The 18,039-nt window shown below is 46.9% G+C and overlaps 2 protein-coding genes across 2 annotated transcripts; one reads left to right on the plus strand and one right to left on the minus strand.

Moving 5' to 3' along the window:
• Positions 1-1,803: 1,803 nt before the first annotated feature.
• Positions 1,804-4,844, minus strand: cebpa (CCAAT enhancer binding protein alpha). Its single transcript, XM_035627766.2, has one exon. It carries the CDS (start codon positions 4,619-4,621, stop codon positions 3,713-3,715), a length of 909 nt encoding a protein of 302 aa, XP_035483659.1. The 5' UTR covers positions 4,622-4,844; the 3' UTR covers positions 1,804-3,712.
• Positions 4,845-9,854: 5,010 nt separating this feature from the next.
• On the plus strand, positions 9,855-14,893 carry cebpg (CCAAT enhancer binding protein gamma). The gene is made up of 2 exons (XM_035627785.2): positions 9,855-10,028; positions 11,799-14,893. The coding sequence occupies exon 2, from the start codon at positions 11,884-11,886 to the stop codon at positions 12,376-12,378; it is 495 nt and encodes a 164-aa protein (XP_035483678.2). The 5' UTR covers positions 9,855-10,028; positions 11,799-11,883; the 3' UTR covers positions 12,379-14,893.
• Positions 14,894-18,039: the final 3,146 nt, after the last annotated feature.

Consider the following 18,039-nt stretch of genomic DNA (forward strand, 5'->3'; position numbering starts at 1 on the left):
CAGCAGACGAGACTGTGACCGTGTGAACAGCAGCTGTTGTTCTCTGCGTGAAAACTTGCTCTGACCCTCGACGATGAAGTCCAGTGGTTGATCTGGATCCGCTCGCTGCTCTGAGGTCATTTCAATTATTTCTGTGTAGTTTTTTCTGATTCTGTTTTTTTTTTTTTTGATCTCAAACACATGTTTTCTTCTGCGTTTTCGGCACAAAATGATTTTTTTACATCTGGAATCTTTTTCCTCCTTCTTCTCACACGATGGAGCCGGATCAGTGACGGACGTCCGATCGGTCGACACTGAGAATGGAAGCTGATTTATCTAAGAAATGAGAGGAGGCAGAGTTTAGAAAGAAATAAATTCATTAGAATTATGGATGATAACAAAGGGCCATGCACACTGTTTGTTGATTTGTTATGTATAGATAGATATGTACTGTTGTGTGAGAATGTGTGTATGTACTGTATATGTTTAAGTAAGTATGTATATGCATGTGTGTGGATATGTATGTATGTGATGTATATTATATACAATTGCGATGGACCTCTTTAAAATGAAATGTGATGTAAAAGTGTGTGTGTGTGTGTGGGGGGACACAATAATATAATTGATCAAAACACTAGAATACTGTTCAGAAACAAACCTGTGATCCATGACTTTACGTTTCCAACGTTGTCCTGTGTGTGTTTGTTCAGATCTCGTGTTTGTGGTTTTTTTACATTTGGAAAACGTTTTCATAACGGGGATTAGAGTGATTTTGTTGGGTTGGAGTTTTGTTCATGATGAAAGACGAAACAGAAACACCGTCACGTGACGCTCGTGCACCCGGTTTCTGATGTGAAGGTGACGTTGTTGTGCGTCACTCCGTCGTCTGTGACGTCCTGGCGTTTGTGTATTTGTGTCGACAGTTGCCTCTGTCTGATGATGATGACGAAGGAAACTTGGAGATGAAATGAAAAGAGGAGGAAGGAGGTGGAGGTGGAGGTGGTGGGGAGCTACAGACACCGGGACGGACGCCTGGACAACAGACGGGACTGGAGATGTTAGGCCGAGGCTGCCGACAGGAAGCGACAGGGCAGAGACGTACGGGTCTTTTCACGTGTGCAGCAAGATGTTGCACACGGTGTTTAACAGCCTGTTGATGCAAAGGGCAATTTTCTTTGCAGCCTGTAGGGGGCAGCAGCCTCAGAGCTGACGACGCCAAGAATCTGGAGAAGTTTGTGTCCCGTGTTCTGGAGTCTCTGGAGTCTCTGGACGTGGCTGCAGAGAGAAGGACGTTGCACGTTTGTCGTCTGTCAGCGAGCAGGTTGACGGTTCAGCGCAGGTCAGACCAGGCCACGCGTTGCTCGTGGACACGTCAACACTCGGCCCCACGCTGCTTCACTGCTGCAGCTTCGACGTCATTTTCCAGGTCGTCATTTTCTATAACTGTGAACTGACACTGACGTTATAACAAACACTTCAAAATACTCAAAGTTTGGTTCCTATGTTTTCCAGAGAGCGAGTATGATATTGAACCATCATAACAGCCCCCCACCCCTCACACCCGGCCCCCGGCCCCGAGCCCTCAGAGGCGGGTTGGTGTCGGAGACGCTGATCCTCGTGTTTTCACTTTGTTTACGTCAGCTGTGATGATTGACAGCTGGTGTTTCTACATCTCAGGTCGATAAAACTGAAGACTGACGGCCTGTCGGCCCTGTGAGCGCCCCCTGTCGGCCCTGACACACAAAACCACAGAGAAGTGACAAAGACGTCTGATCGTCAGAGAAACAAACAGGGAGAAAAATAAAAACAACAGCAGCGGCAGCATGTGATAAAACAAACTCTTTTATTATTATTATTATTATTATAATAATTCAGATTCTTTAGTATTTCATATATATATTTATTTATATATATATATTTATATATATACGTATAGGCTTATTTTACAATTGAGACTTTTTTACAAACATCAGTTTGTAAAACAAAAAAAGGAAAGAAAAAAAAAGCAAACTAACAAAAGTGCTTCCTTTTTCCTCGCCGACAAATCGATTTTCAAAAATCTTTCAACAGAGCCACGCATCAGCAAGAGGTCAAAGGTCAGAGGATCAGAAGGCACTCCGTGTGTGTGTGTGTGTGTGTGTGTGTGTGTGAGAGAGATGATACAACAGTGGAAAAGAGGAAGAGACGTGTTGCATAGGAACCCTTTTCACATTTTTCTGTTTTTTGTACGACACATAAATACACGTACGTGGAGCGAGGCGTGTTTTTCTTTTTCTTTTCAGATCAGTACCCAAACGTGTGTCCGAGACAACGCTGCGCTTCATTTGACGACAAATATAGTGCATGAGACATTTCAGAGCTGCTCTCCGCGTCACCGTCCTCTGGAAACCGACAGTTCGGCTCTTAGGAATTTTTAAAAACATTTTTTTGACTCGCGGTTTCCACTGGACGGTGACACGGTGAAGCAGGTACCACAGGTGTGTGTGTGTGTGTGTGTAATTTACACTTTGGCATTAAATCACCATACTCCAGGACTCAGTTATGATTATTCACACAGATGAAAAAACCTTGCATCTCCACAATCACCAGCTTTTGAAAATATTTTTTTAGGGAACTTGGACAGAAGCCCCGCCCTTGTTTATCGAGCGGGAGCATGGAGCATTTTGTGTGTGTGTGTGTGTGTGTGTGTGTGTGTGTGTGTGTGTCATAGTGCAAAGGTCGAAGGTCAAAAAATGCTTCTTTTTTTTTTACTCCAACCGGTCTGAAAGTCTGAAAAGAGAGAGACAGAGTGGAGACGCGAGGTTCTGTCGTGACGGGGCGGCGGTGTGACGGTGCTTCACAGCTTGTCTCAGCAAATAACGAAAAGAAGAAAAAAAAAACCTGCAGCTAAAACACTCGAACATACTTGAAGATTATAGGAAAAAGAAATCTCTCTCTCTCTCTGACACGAGACGAACTCTCCGTCGTGTGACCGCTGGTGATGCTCCACGCTCATTCTTACACATGATATTGTCCACGTCACGTGAACATTGACATACACACATACACTTTCAGCCCAGTATATATAAAAAGCAAGTGTGCACTTTGCATAAAGACAAATTCTAGTTCATCAGGAGAAGATATGGACATGGTAACTTGTATAAAATAATAGAAGGGAACCTGGGGGTCCCCGGCCTGCCCCCTTACCTTGTAGCTGCTCTGATATGTGGGTGTATACGGACATAAGGCACAAAAAAATACAACCAGTGGTGTGGATCTGCAGGAGGGAACAAGCTTATTGGCTTTTGCACAAAAGTTTTTTTTGTTGTTTTTTTCTGTTTTTACAAAAAAAAAAAAGGCACATGACACGAAAACTGTCCGGACTGATCAGTCTGTTACTGAGGGAGCAGGTGCTCTCACCTGAATCCAACAGGGATGAGGCTGCAACCAGAGGGAACCGATCTGAGAACAGTTCAATGTCTCTCTCTCTCTCTCTCTCTCTCTCTCTTTTTCAAAAGTTTGTGCAGAAGATCAGTAAAAGACCAAATGATTCGTGTGGACGGACGTTGGAGCAGTGAAACATCTCAGCTGCCTCCGGCTCCTCACAGCTCAGTCCGTCCACACCTGCATGTGGACCCGTGTGTGTGCGTGTGTGTGTGTGTGTGTGTGTGGGCTATACATCCAGCAGTAAACCAGTCCACCTCCAGCCTGGTCCCAGTCCGGTCCGGTCCCAGTCCGGGGTCAGTAACGTCTCTCAGCTGCCCATGGGTTTGAAGGACCCGTCCGGCAGCTGCCTGAAGATGCCCCGTAACGTGTCCAGCTCGCGGGTCAGGTGCTCCACCCTGCGCCGCAGTCGGTCGTTGTCGGTGGACAGCTCCACCACCTTCTGCTGCGTCTCGATGTTGCGCACCTTGGCCTTGTCCCGGCTCTTGCGCACGGCCACGTTGTTGCGCTCGCGCCGCAGCCGGTACTCCGGGCTGCTCTTGTCCACGTTCTTCTTGCCCTTGCCGCCGCCCCGGTGGTGCTCCAGCAGCTTCAGGCCGCCCTGCTGCGGGTGGTGGTGCTGGTGGTGGTGCTGCTGCTGGTGCGGGCTCGGCACCGGGGTCGGCGGAGGGGTCGGGTGGCCCGGCTGGAGGTGCATGGTGGTCTGCGCGCAGTGCGCAATCTGGTACTGGAGGTGCGACATCTGCGGCTGCGGCTGCTGCTGCTGCGCGTGCTGGGAGTACTGCTGGGGATGCGGGTGCGGGTGGTGGTAGGTGGGGGGCATGCCCGGGTTCAGGTCCTCGTCGTCCCGGGGCTCCTGCTTGATGGCCACCGGTCGGATGCGCTGCGGGTTGTGCTCGTACAGCGGCTCCAGCTTGGACTCCATGTAGTTGGACATGTAGAGCTGCTGGGGCCCCGGGCCACACGGCGCCGACTCGTACTCCCCGTTCATGATCTTCAGCTTGTCCTGCCGGGAGCTGTGGTGGAACAGGTCGGCCAAGAAGTCGTCGTTGAACGCCGACGGGTCGATGTAGGCGCTCAGGTCGATGGAGGTCTCGTTGTCCCCGATCTCGCCGCCGAGGTCTGCCGGGTCTCTGTAGCCGGAGGAGGGCTGCTGGCCGTGGGCGAGGCTGTTCATCAGGGGCCGGGGCGCGACCTCGTACAGGTTGGCGAGCTCCATGGAGAATCTAAACCCGGGCAGGCATGGCGAGGAGCTCCGGGAATCCAGTTTGCAGAAAAGTCGGGTATGGAAAGTGTCGCGTCCTCGGGTGAGTGCGCAGGGAGAGGGAGCGGGTGACGCTCGGCGGCTCAGTGTCACAGGTTCGAGCTCCGGAGCAGAGAGACGCGCAGGAGCTGCGGGTCAAGGTCTGGATCCTGCTGCTCAGTAAACTGTGAGCTGTCAAACTGCGGTTATATAGCAGGAGGGAGGTAGGGAGTGGGCGGGGCGCGCACACACACACACACACACACACACACACACACTCACTCTCTCACACACACACACACACTCACACACACACTCTCACACACACACACACACACACACACTCACAGGACACACTCACACACACACACACACACACACACACTCTCAAAGGACACACACACACACACACACTCTCACAGGACACACTCACACACACACACACACACACACTCACAGGACACACTCACACACACACACACACTCTCACAGGACACACACACACACACACACACACAAACACACACACACTCTCACAGGACACACTCACACACACACACACACACACACAATCTCACTCACAGGACACACACTCTCACACTCACACACACACACTCTCACAGGACACACTCACATACATACACACACACACTCACAGGACACACTCTCTCACACACACTCACAACACGCTTTCTGATCGTGAACCAGAATAATGTGTTAATCTTCCTCCTTTGTTTAAAATCCTTTGGACCAAAATATCTTCACTGTACTTCACTGTGCACGCGGGGACGCGATGCGCACGCGCTCGTCTCACAATTGGACTGGAACCAAAACACACAACTTTATTTTATCTCATTCATTAATACTTGTGTCTTTATGACCGCGGCGCATGCGCAGAGACAATCCATGTGCATCAGACCGAGAAGAAACGACGGACTTGTTATCAATAAAACACATTTATCAATAAGACAACTGGATACAGATACTGATGATTATTGATTGGAACTCGTGGCCATTGTTATTAATACAACTTTTAAGGTCATATTTAATAAAGCATCATTTAATTTAACAGACTGAGGTTTTAAAACTTACTTTCCCGTGTGTGTGTGTGTGTGTGTGTGTGGTGGTGGTGGGGAGGAGGAGGGGGGGTTGATGGGGTGGTCCATGAGCGCCCTCTGTCGACTGATCACCAGAGAGAGGCTGATCCTGTCCTGTCACCTCATTCATTTCTGCAAAGATGAATTCAGTTTGCATTAAAGTAAAATCCATCATCGTATATATGAATCTAAAATTTCCCATCAGGCCTCCGGGAACGAGTCAGGATCAACTGGGAGCAGCTGGGAAGTGTTGATGGGAGAGAGAGGGAACGTCTGATGAGAAGACGAAGAAGAAGAAGAAGAAGAAGATGGAGAAGTTCCTTCAGCGAGAGGAGACGTTCAAACAGTTCAGCTCTCGGAGGTTTTGAAAGATGTTGTTTGCAGAAAAGAAGAACAGGAAGAAAGACAGAGCTGTTTACTGAAAGAGGGAGGAAGGGAGTGATGTCCTGACCTTCTCCCTCTGAGAGTGTCTCCAGGCCTCGTGAGCTCCACAGTGAAAGACAGAGAGAACCAGAGGGTTTTCCTCACTCAGCAGAAGCAGATGTTCAAGATGTGCAGAGGATGACGAGCGTGGAAGATCACGAAAACAAACCAAAATGTTGTAGCTGTGGTGGCGAAGACAGAGTGATGAGATGGAAACACACGGTTCATAGTGTACAGTCACATGTGGAGGCTGTGACGACGTCGAGGAGCAGGAAGTGTTGAGGAGCAGGAAGTGATGAGGAGCAGGAAGTGATGAAGAGCAGGAAGTGATGAGGAGCAGGAAGTGATGAAGAGTAGGAAGTGATGAAGAGCAGGAAGTGATGAGGAGCAGGAAGTGATGAAGAACAGGAAGTGATGAAGAACAGGAAGTGATGAGGAGCAGGAAGTGATGAGGAGCAGGAAGTGATGAGGAGCAGGAAGTGATGAAGAGCAGGAAGTGATGAGGAGCAGGAAGTGATGAAGAGCAGGAAGTGATGAGGAGCAGGAAGTGATGAAGAGCAGGAAGTGATGAGGAGCAGGAAGTGATGAAGAGCAGGAAGTGATGAGGAGCAGGAAGTGATGAAGAGCAGGAAGTGATGAGGAGCAGGAAGTGATGAAGAGCAGGAAGTGATGAGGAGCAGGAAGTGATGAGGAGCAGGAAGTGATGAGGAGCAGGAAGTGATGAAGAGCAGGAAGTGATGAGGAGCAGGAAGTGATGAAGAGCAGGAAGTGATGAGGAGCAGGAGGAAGAAGAAGAAGCAGGAACGAGAAGAAGCGAGTCTGATTTTGAAGATTTTAGATTCTTTTTTTTTGGAAAAATATCTGGTACTTTTTAGGCAAATGCTCGTTCATCAGCGGCAGCCATCTTGGCCGTTTACAAAAGTTGCTTCTCCACGCCCATAATCAGATAATTGGTTGTGATTGGACCGGCAAGTTTTCGGCCAGAGGGAAATCACTTTCCAACGGAAGGAGATCCAGGGTGGATTCAGATCGTCCTTCCTCTCTACTGTTCCTCGACCTCAGTGTTAAAGGTCATGAGGTCAAGCAGGATTCATAGGAAAAGAGAATCCGACTCCACCTCCACTGAACCACGTGGTCGTGTGACGGTGGATGTTGTTGATGTCTGTCGTGGTGAAACGACACATTTCTGAAGATGAACTACAAAAACCTCAGCGGCTCCATCAGCATGTTCCAGTGTTTTATGATTCATATGAAACAGTAACTGACATCTGGATCATATTCATACTCTTCTTTTTCTTCTTCAGATTGAATCGTTGACGTTCGTTCATGTTGCGTCATGTTAAATATGGCTGCTCCAGTGAATTGTGGGGCGTCTACTTCTCCTTTCCTTTCACATAAGAAGCCCCAGTGTGTCCTCTGCTGAAGGAGAGAGGAAGCATTGAAGCTCCTTTCTCTAAACCTTTAGAGAATCAGAACAGATCTTATCATGGTGCTGAGGAAACACTTCCGGGTCACTTCAAGATTTAGGAAACTTCCTGAGCAAATTTGACAATTCGAGTCTGACAGAGCAAATGAAATGAGTTCCCAGAATTCCTCTGGGTCCAAGGCCACACCTCCTACAACAGGACGACTTCAATCTGAAACAGACGGGAAACAAATGATCACGAAGGCAGCAGCTCCTCTCCTCTGTATCAGCGAGCTGACGTGAGGAGGAGGGAGGGGGAGGGATGACCTCAGTGTTCACGGAGCCAGGAGCCGTCTCGGGTCGGACAGAACTGATACTGGACCTTCAGCTGCGAGGTCGTTGGCCCGCGGACAAGAATTTGTAAAAAGAATGTAACGGATTTAACAAATGTCAGAGGAAAAGAGGAATGATGACGTTACTGTGGAGATACGGACATGTGAAGGAGTGTTTATTAATCATCACTCATTAATAAATGATGGAGGTTTTGACAAACTGTTTGATGACGTGACACGTTCTGTGGGAGGAATGAGAACCGACGATGTGTTTGAGCGATGAGACGAGATCAGACGTTAAACTTCGGCGTCGAGACGTTTGGAGGGAAAACGTGAGTGGGATCGTTTCTCAGAGTTGTGTCACGTTTTACTAGAAAAATAATAAAAGAAAGGTTAAATAATCACACGAGAGGTTTTAGAACATTCACGTTTTTCCAGGTTTTGTTTTCAATTTTAGCAGCCGAGGTACAATTAATAACTTTAATTCAAAAAACAAAACATGGCAGTAAAGTGTTCAAAGTAAAAAAAATTGAACTTCATAAAACAAGTTCTCCATGTTGATGATTAGTTATTTTTATTATATATTAAAATATATATATTCGTCCCTGATGCCGTCGTAGTTTCAGTTTTCCCTTCGTCGGTCCAAACAGCTCCATCGTCACTGGTTCAAGAAGACGTGATCATGTGACACTGGCTCTGACTTCCTGTTTGTTCGCATAGTGATGTGAACATTATATATTTTTACTTTATGAACACACTAGGGATCTACGAACTCCTTCTTAGCCTGGACGCCATCTTGAATCAGCTGATCAGGCAGCTGATTGGTCGCTAAGGGCCACCGTACCTTTGTATATAGTCCAGGTCCAGACTCTGGGGATGAGGTCGTTAGATCAGTCACATACTTTTAAATCCTTTCTTAAAACATCCTGGTTTTTTAATGAGAATTTTTCAGTTAAGTTTGATAGTGTGTCCCCCTGGTGATGTCATCAGGAGGCGTCACCTTCCACAGTTATTCTGATGACACAACTTTACGTGTCCATGTCTCCTTTTTTAATGTATTTTAGATATTAATATCTGGATGTCACAGAAGTTTTTATAGCTCAACCAGGACAAAACTAAAATTTCACTCATAGATTCTGAATCACAGAGAGATAATTGGTCTAAAACTAAATTATCCTGAAGCAACCAGTAAGAAACATCAGCTTGGTCTAAGACTTGGATCTAAATATTAAGGCTCACGTTGGGGTTTTTCTGGAAAGTTCACAGCGACAGACACACTGACGCATGATTGTAATTCCCAGCAGGTTTGCGACTGTAGAGTCAAATCAAACATGTTATGAATCTGCTCCAGCTGATCCAGAACTCTTTATTTAACGTAATCAAGCAGCAACAGAAACTAGATGTGTGTGTGTTTACAGAGGAACTGTCAGTGACACAAACTCACTGTACGTGTTATAACATCCACACGATCAGAATCAAAATCAGCTTTATTTGGCAGGTAGGAAACAGGTTACATACGAGGAATCGGACTTGGTGTTATTAATGTGTGTAGCAGATAACATGTATACTAAAATTAAACCCACAGAAAATAGAAAAAGAGAAAAAATATATAATGATTAAAAATAAATTTACAAAATTATATTTTAAAATTTAATCAGAATTTCACTGATGTGACGTGTGTGTGTGCGAGAGAGAGAGAGAGAGACGATGACGTGTGATCGATCAGCTGATGACGTATTCATCCAGACAGGTGTGATCGATTTGTAGTTCCTCATCATGAAGTCACTTATATATGAACTCGCCCGACCAGCCTAACATTACATAAACAACACCAACGGCCCTCTCCCATTGGCCGGACGAGCTGTCGGTCAGAGGGGACATTGCATCACTATTCCACACACTCACCTGTGATTGGCCGGCCGCCCTCGTCGCTGCCTCCTCCTGGCCTCCGATTGGCTCACGCGCGACATTGCCCTACATGGTAAAAGCGATTTCGCAATAGTCTCCGCTCCATGTTCCAAACAAAAACAGTCCGAGCTCCGACAGACGGGATCTAACTCCAACTTTCTGCCGCCACTTCCTCCGTGTTCGTCGGCCGGTTGACTCCGCCGCCGCCCCCCCTGAAGGTAAACGGCCGTGTGAAGTGTCCGTGGCTCGGACACGGGCGCCAGCGGTGACGTTAGGGTGGTTAGCATCGGAAGCTAACTAGCTGGCTAGCTGCCCCGCCGGACGGTTCCGTCGGAACAAAAGTGAGACCGTGGTTCGGTTTGTGTGTCTGAGGAGAAACGAGGCTCGTGTCGGCGGCTCGTCCTCGGAGCGGAGCCTCGGGTCGGAGCGAATCGTCAGTTTGTCGCTTCGACAGAACTTAAAGTTGATATAAAAAAAGAGTGCTCGGGGTTTGTGACATTGTCGGACTCGGTTCGGTCCGTTCGCCGTGTCTCGCTGTTTGTCGTGTCTTTTTACTTCGAGTCAAAAGTCTCACGTCGGGGGTGAAATGTGCGCGTCGCCCCGCATGACTCCGGAGTTCCCCCCCGAACGGCACAAAGACGAGCAGCGATGATGCAACAGCAGGCAACAGCAGCCGGAGCTCCGCGCGTTTCACCCGGAGCGCTTTGCGCTGCGCACAGCTGACTGGCTGCATGGCAACGCGCCGGCCAATCGGAGCGGCGCTGCTAATTGGCCGTGAGGGAACGAAAAAATAAAAAATAAATCCTCCGACCAATTACCGCGTCAGAAGCTCCGCTGGGGGGAGGGAGGACGACGACGACGACTGAGGGTTTGAAAACTGATCTGAGATCGGATCACCCCTGAACAGGTCCTTAGAGCTGTCAATCAATCAGAAGGTCATCAATCAGTCAATTCTGATAATTGTTCAACATTTAAACTGACGTGGTCGAATTTAAAACACAAACGTTTTTCTACTTTTTCCTCATTGAACACGATCCAAACTGAAAATCTCTGAACGTTAAGACGGTTCACCGTTGTGCCTGATGAACGTTTTCTCTATTTAATCGATAGTTATGAAAAATAATCAGCGTGTTCATTGAGTCGCAGCCTGAAATGTGCAGCTCAGTCGTTGATCATCGGGAAACCAAACCATAACAATACGTTTAGGCCTCGTCACGATAACTACCTTTTTCTTGCACAATATATTGTCCCAGAAATTATTGCGATTAACAATATTATTGTCATTTTAAGACCAATTTAAGACCAGATTCGTGTTGCTGCTGAGAGAAATGTTTTCCAGAGTTTAGGCCTCAGACAAAAACAAAATATGAAGAAATCCATATTTTCTGGCATCTTACAAACCAAACCAGTGATTTATTAATCTACGACAAGAACAGATGAGAGGACAGAAGCAGCGAGACTTTGCTGACATTGATTCTAATGTCAACACACACACATGTAGACACAATGAATGTTAATTCATATTCATGTATTGTACGATAACTCAATAACATTATTATTGTGACAGGCCCAGATATGTTTATGAATATGAAAATACACGTTTTTTTCCTAAGCTGTTTCCTACAAGACACGAAAGACACACTGAAGAGTGCAGCGTCACAATCATTGTAATTACAAAAAAATGTATATGCTACGATAAAACGATCAGAAGACACATTACTTCCTGGTTCACTCTGATAAGTCAGTCACACAAACACTGCATGAGGTTGTTGTCCCCGAGATATTTAAATGAGATTCGTCCTTCGGCTCTGCCCCTACGCTGATATTCTCATCACTGTTGCTATGGTAACGCCTTGGCATCTGTCCACACTCCTGAGTTTTTGGAGGCTTGTGGAAAACCCTGCTGGTTCTGTTTTAGTCTGGACGGACAGAAACTGGTAGAAAATGGTTCATCAGCAAAGTTAAACTTGTCTCCTCTCGTCTTCCAGGTTCCGTTGAGGCGAGGCGTCTCTTCGTCTTCTTCACTTGAGGCGACTCTGGTCCGACAGCACCACCTGCAGGCAACACATCCAAATGAGCCGGCCGTCGCAGGCGAAACTAACCACATCTGACACCAACGGCGTGAGCGTCATCCAGAGTCAGGCCCGCGCCTCCTCGCCCTCGTCTCCGCCGGCGAACGCAGCCGGACCACAGCGGGTCCCGCATCTTGTCCCCGCCCACCCCTCGGCCGGAGGCGGCAAGGCCTCCGCCCCCAGCAAGATGAAGAAGCCCCACGCGGACAAGGACAGCGACGAGTACCGCCAGCGCCGCGAGCGCAACAACCTGGCGGTGAAGAAGAGCCGCATGCGCAGCAAGCAGAAGGCGCAGGACACGCAGCAGCGCGTCAATGAGCTGAAGGAGGAGAACGAGCGGCTGGAGGCCAAGATCAAGCTTCTGAGCAAAGAGCTGAGCGTCCTCAAAGACCTGTTCCTGGAGCACGCCCACAACCTGGCCGACAATGTGCAGCCGCCGCCGGGCGCAGAGGGCTCCAGCCCCGCCCCCAACAACACCTCCACCAATGGGCAGTGAGGAGGGGGGGGGGGGAGGGGCGGCGGGCTCATGGACGTTTGGTATCTGCAGCTTTTCTTCTGGTAACTTTGGAAACACGGCGTCACTTCTTCCTCGCGGCTTCTCTTTAGTTTGTTAGTGTTTTTTCTCAAATTTAATCCTGCGTCCACCAAAACGTCCGAGGCTCCTGGAGAACGTGGAGAAATTAAATCATGAAAAGAGGAGAGAAACGGTTTTATAAATATTTTATGGTTAATTTATTGGGACTTGACTAAAAAAGGGCTTTTTAATGTGAAAAGCAGCAGCAGCTTGTGTTGATTGGCAACTTTTTTTTAAAACTCCTGGAGAAGTGTGATCAGACTCGACACTACGAGCCGGACGGACTTTGTGTTATTGATCGATGGATGGATTGATTGATTGTGAGGAGACATGAACTGGTATAAACGGAGACGTCGTCCAGCCAGAACTCACCAGCAACCGAAGAGTTCCACTTCCTGTGGGCTCGACCCGACGGACGGAGGTGCCGCTGGACGTCGAGACGTTGGACGAACTCTATGAGATGTAAATTCTTCAATTCCCCCTTCTTCTTTTTTTTCTAGGTTGTGTATGTTCTTCATTCTGCTGGGAGGTTGTTGTTTAGTTTTTTTTAAATGTTGGTGAGGTTTTTTGATGTTTAAAGGGCAATTCTGTCTCTTTTTACAGCTCGTAATTTCAAAACGTATGAATAATTAAAAGAAGCTTTTTGATACTTTACTCAGAGCAGTCGCATACAAGGGTGAAACTGTAAACACACACAAACAGCAGAATTGTCCTTTAGCAGGAGGGAGGGGCGTTTGATTTCCCCAACCGGGTCACCCGGTCACATCTGACGCACCTGAGAGCCGCAGCACGTGAGCCTTAGAACCGGTGTCCCGGAAAAACATGGAATCCTCGATTCTGTCTTTTTCCAGCGAGGGGGAGTCACGACAGACAAACAGAGCAGTGCATCATGGGAAACGACAAACAAACTCACACAGGTCAACAGAATCAGCTGATGCTCTGGAAAAAGTCGGGACCTTGATAAAAACCAGACGGAAGAGCTCCGCTCTGCCAGGTCAACCTGCTCCCGCAGGAATCCTGCTCTCTGATTGGCTGTGAGGTGTCCGTTCAGCTCTTCCACCAGTTTCACAGTGACGCACAGAAATCATAAATAACTGAAAACCATTCAATAATCAGACATAACTTAGAGAACAATCGGTTGATTGACACGATTGATCTGCAGATCAGATTTACAGGCTGTCGACTTCCTGTGGACGTCACATTCTGGATCAATGATAAAGATGGACGACGACATATTCTTTTTACATCGTCAGGTTGTTATTTTAAAGAGACAGTTACACCAGCTGAGTTCAGCTGCCGGAGCCTCAGGTGCGACAGTCAGACCCAGAGCACTGTGACCCCGCCCAGTGGAGGGGGGGTCCCGCTCCAGACAGGTGTGTGTGTGTGTTTGTGGTGCTGGGCGGAACCCAGACACCTCGAGCCGCAGCTTTAATTAAATCCAGGTTTAAAACCAGTACGGGGTCGTTAGTCTGCTAATGAGGTCTGAGCAGATCTGGACGGGCCCCACCCCGCCCCCGTCAGCACGCCGCGAGGAGGGGGGGGTTGTTATCAGACTTTGTAATTATGTGAGCTTTGTGGCGGGTGTGGAGTGTTTTCCCTGGGATTTGTCTGTCAGGAGCTTCGCCTCCCTGCAGCAGTGTTGTTGTCTGTCTGAGTCCTGCTGCCGCTCCTGAGCCGCTCTGCTTGGCCCGACGTTCCCACAGCGTTTCACAGACGTTCCCACCGCACTGTGACACGGAGCAGACGGAGTTCTGAAGGGTTTCACCTCCGCTCTCGTCTCAGGGTTCAATTCTAATCTCGAACCAGAAAAACACTGATTATAATTCAAAGACAAGATTGAAAGGCGTGGCCTTCGTGTCGCTACCAGCTGATCGGCCTCGTCCCTGAGATGTGAGCAGATCAATAAATCAGATCTCCAACCCCCTGACCCTCACTGATGATGTCACTGATTGTAAAATATGAATACGAACCGTTGGACATGAAACGAATACGGTGTTCGTTGACATTCAAACGTTATGACAACGTTGTGATTGAACTTTGTTCAAACACTCAGAAGATTCTCAAACATTTTAAAAATGTTAAACCTGTGTGAGACGATCAGGGACAATCAGCTGCTGTGTTTTGTTTACATATAGTTTGATGTTACGTAACGTTGTGGGAACGTTTCCTCACTCTCTCCATCTTTGTGTCTCAGATCACTAGTTTGTTCACGTATCTTCCAAACAGCAGCAGCATGTTTCTTTGCATGGAGGAGGGAGGGGCCTCAGATAATCAATAATCAGAACTGATTGTGGATTCAACGGGATCAGATTCTGTTGTGTTCTGGTGTGAATGTTGCTGGGCAGCATTTCTCTGTCGCTCAGCATTTTTATATCACACAAGTGTGAAAGTCACGAGCAGCCAAAATAAAAGAAAACTGACTTTAAAGAAAATTAAACTACGTGTTTTTGTTTTACTGCTAAATTGTGTGTGTTTGTGTGCGTGTGTGTGTGCCTATGTGTGTGTGCGCCTGCGTGTGTGTGTGTGTGTGTGTGTGTGGGCCTGTGTGCGTGTGTGTGATCGGACAGTGAAGTTGCAGTTTGATGATGGGCCTTGAAAACCGAAAAGATGTGAAGGTGAATGATTGACAGGATGTTGACGCAATGACATCACCATTGTCTGAGCCCAATAAACTAAACTGGGACAGTTCAAAGGTCAACAGGTCAGAGAGTTGTTCCCTGGCGAGGAGTCAAACGTCTCCGCCTGGCACAGCCCCCCCAACAGAAACACTCCTCCCACCTCCTCCTCCCATTGTTCTCATAATTACCATCCAGCGTCTAAAAATAACCTGCTCGCTGCCTCAGCATGTGGACGACGCGTTGTCATCATCATCATCATCATCATCATCATCCGTGTCCTGAAAAACTAGTACATCAGCTTTTCTCCTGACGATTCGCTCACAGAGAGACTGAAGTTCAAATGAAGATAAACTGCTGCCTGAACACACACTGAAACACACATACTGAAACACGCACACACACTGAAACACACGGACTGAACCAGACACACACACACACACACACACAGTGAAACACACATACTGAAACACACACACAGTGAAACACACACAGTGAAACACACATGCAGAAAAACACACACACATACACTGAAACACACGGACTGAACCACACACACACACACACACACACACAGTGAAACACACATACTGAAACACACACACACACTGAAACACACACTGAAACACACACACATACACTGAAACACACGGACTGAACCACACACACACACACACACACACACAGTGAAACACACATACTGAAACACACTGAAACACACACACTGAAACACACACACACTGAAACACACACAGACTGAAACACACACTGAAACACACACAGACTGAAACACACAGAGACTGAAACACACACACTGAAACACACACAGACTGAAACACACAGAGACTGAAACACACAGACTGAAACACACACACACACTGAAACACACACACACTGAAACACACAGACTGAAACACACAGACTGAAACACACACATTAGCAAACATGCACAAGCACACACTCATACAGACAGACACACACACAGACACACACACACACACACACGCACACACAAAACATAAAAACATACATACTCTCACACGTTGCCACACACACGGGGCTTCAGATATGCAAACAGTGAAGCGGGCAGGAAGTGGGCCACAGAGGAGGTGACGCGTCTCCATGGTTACAGTAACACGTGACTGAAGACGCAGAAACGTTCCCTCACATCTCCTCCATCACCGTCACTGATCGTCCTCTCTGCCCCCCCCCCCCCCCCCCCCCCCCCCCATCTCTCTCTCTGGTACCTGGAGGAGAGGAGGTCAGGCCGAGGGCGTGCGAAGGTGTTTCTGGCCAGGAGAGCGACCGAAATGTAAACTAATATTAATGTTCTGCAGAGAGTTATTACTCAGCCTGTGTGTGTGTGTGTGAGATATTTAAGTTTCATTTTTATAGAATGAGAGGAAGAAGAGACGTGTCGTTGTCTTTATATACATTCTCTGATCGTCTTCATATACAGTCACTGATCGTCTTTATATACAGTCTCTCATCGTCTTTATATACAGTCAGTGATCGTCTTCATATACAGTCAGTGATCGTCTTTATATACAGTCAGTGATCGTCTTTATATACAGTCACTGATCGTCTTTATATACAGTCACTGATCGTCTTTATATACAGTCAGTGATCATTTTTATATACAGTCAGTGATCGTCTTTATATACAGTCAGTGATCGTCTTTATATACAGTCACTGATCTTCTTTATATACAGTCAGTGATCGTCTTTATATACAGTCACTGATCGTCTTTATATACAGTCAGTGATCGTCTTCATATACAGTGTGAGTGTGTGTGTATGACGGACAGGCCTGTCGGTGGACGTCCTTCGGTGGCTTCGCTGATCGTCTTGGTCTCTGGAGGACGGACAGACCAGGTCAGATCAGGACACAGTCAGAACCAGAACTTAAATGTAATGAAATACTTTTTATTCAAAACCTTCACTTTTATTTGACTTTTATTATTAGAATAACTTAATGTGTAAAGTTGAGTTGATTCTGAGATCAGTGTGTGTGTGTGTGTGTGTGTGTGTGTGGACAGTAATGCAGAATCGCTCGCTCTCTCTCTTCCCACGATGCTTTGCTCTCTCTCGCTCTCCAGATGTGGAGATGTAAAAACATAAATTTGAGCGATGGCCCCGTTGTCCTTCGCCAAGTTTCGTTTGTTTAAAATCCAAAAACCTCCTCCGAGAATCTGGCAGCGAGTTTCACACACACACAAACACACACACACATCTGGAAAACATGTTCTGCATTTGTTTCCTCTTTTCTCTTCTGCAGCTTAAAGAGCGAAGCCACCGAAGGACGTCCACCGACAGGCCTGTCCGTCATACACACACACTCACACTGTATATGAAGACGATCAGTGACTGTATATGAAGACGATCAGTGACTGTATATAAAGACGATCAGTGACTGTATATAAAGATGATCACTGACTGTACATAAAGACGATCACTGACTGTATATGAAGACGATCACTGACTGTATATAAAGACGATCACTGACTGTATATAAAGACGATCACTGACTGTATATGAAGACGATCACTGACTGTATATGAAGACGACCAGTGACTGTATATAAAGATGATCACTGACTGTATATAAAGACGATCAGTGACTGTATATAAAGATGATCAGAGACTGTATATAAAGACGATCAGTGACTGTATATAAAGACGATCACTGACTGTATATAAAGATGACCAGTGACTGTATATAAAGACGATCAGAGACTGTATATAAAGACGATCACTGACTGTATATAAAGATGATCAGAGACTGTATATAAACACGATCACTGACTGTATATAAAGACGATCAGTGACTCTATATAAAGACGATCAGAGACTGTATATGAAGACGATCACTGACTGTATATGAAGACGATCACTGACTGTATATGAAGACGATCACTGACTGTATATGAAGACGATCACTGACTGTATATGAAGATGACCAGTGACTGT

Source organism: Scophthalmus maximus, chromosome 4, assembly GCF_022379125.1.
Source record: "Scophthalmus maximus strain ysfricsl-2021 chromosome 4, ASM2237912v1, whole genome shotgun sequence".
NCBI classification, from domain to species: domain Eukaryota; kingdom Metazoa; phylum Chordata; class Actinopteri; order Pleuronectiformes; family Scophthalmidae; genus Scophthalmus; species Scophthalmus maximus.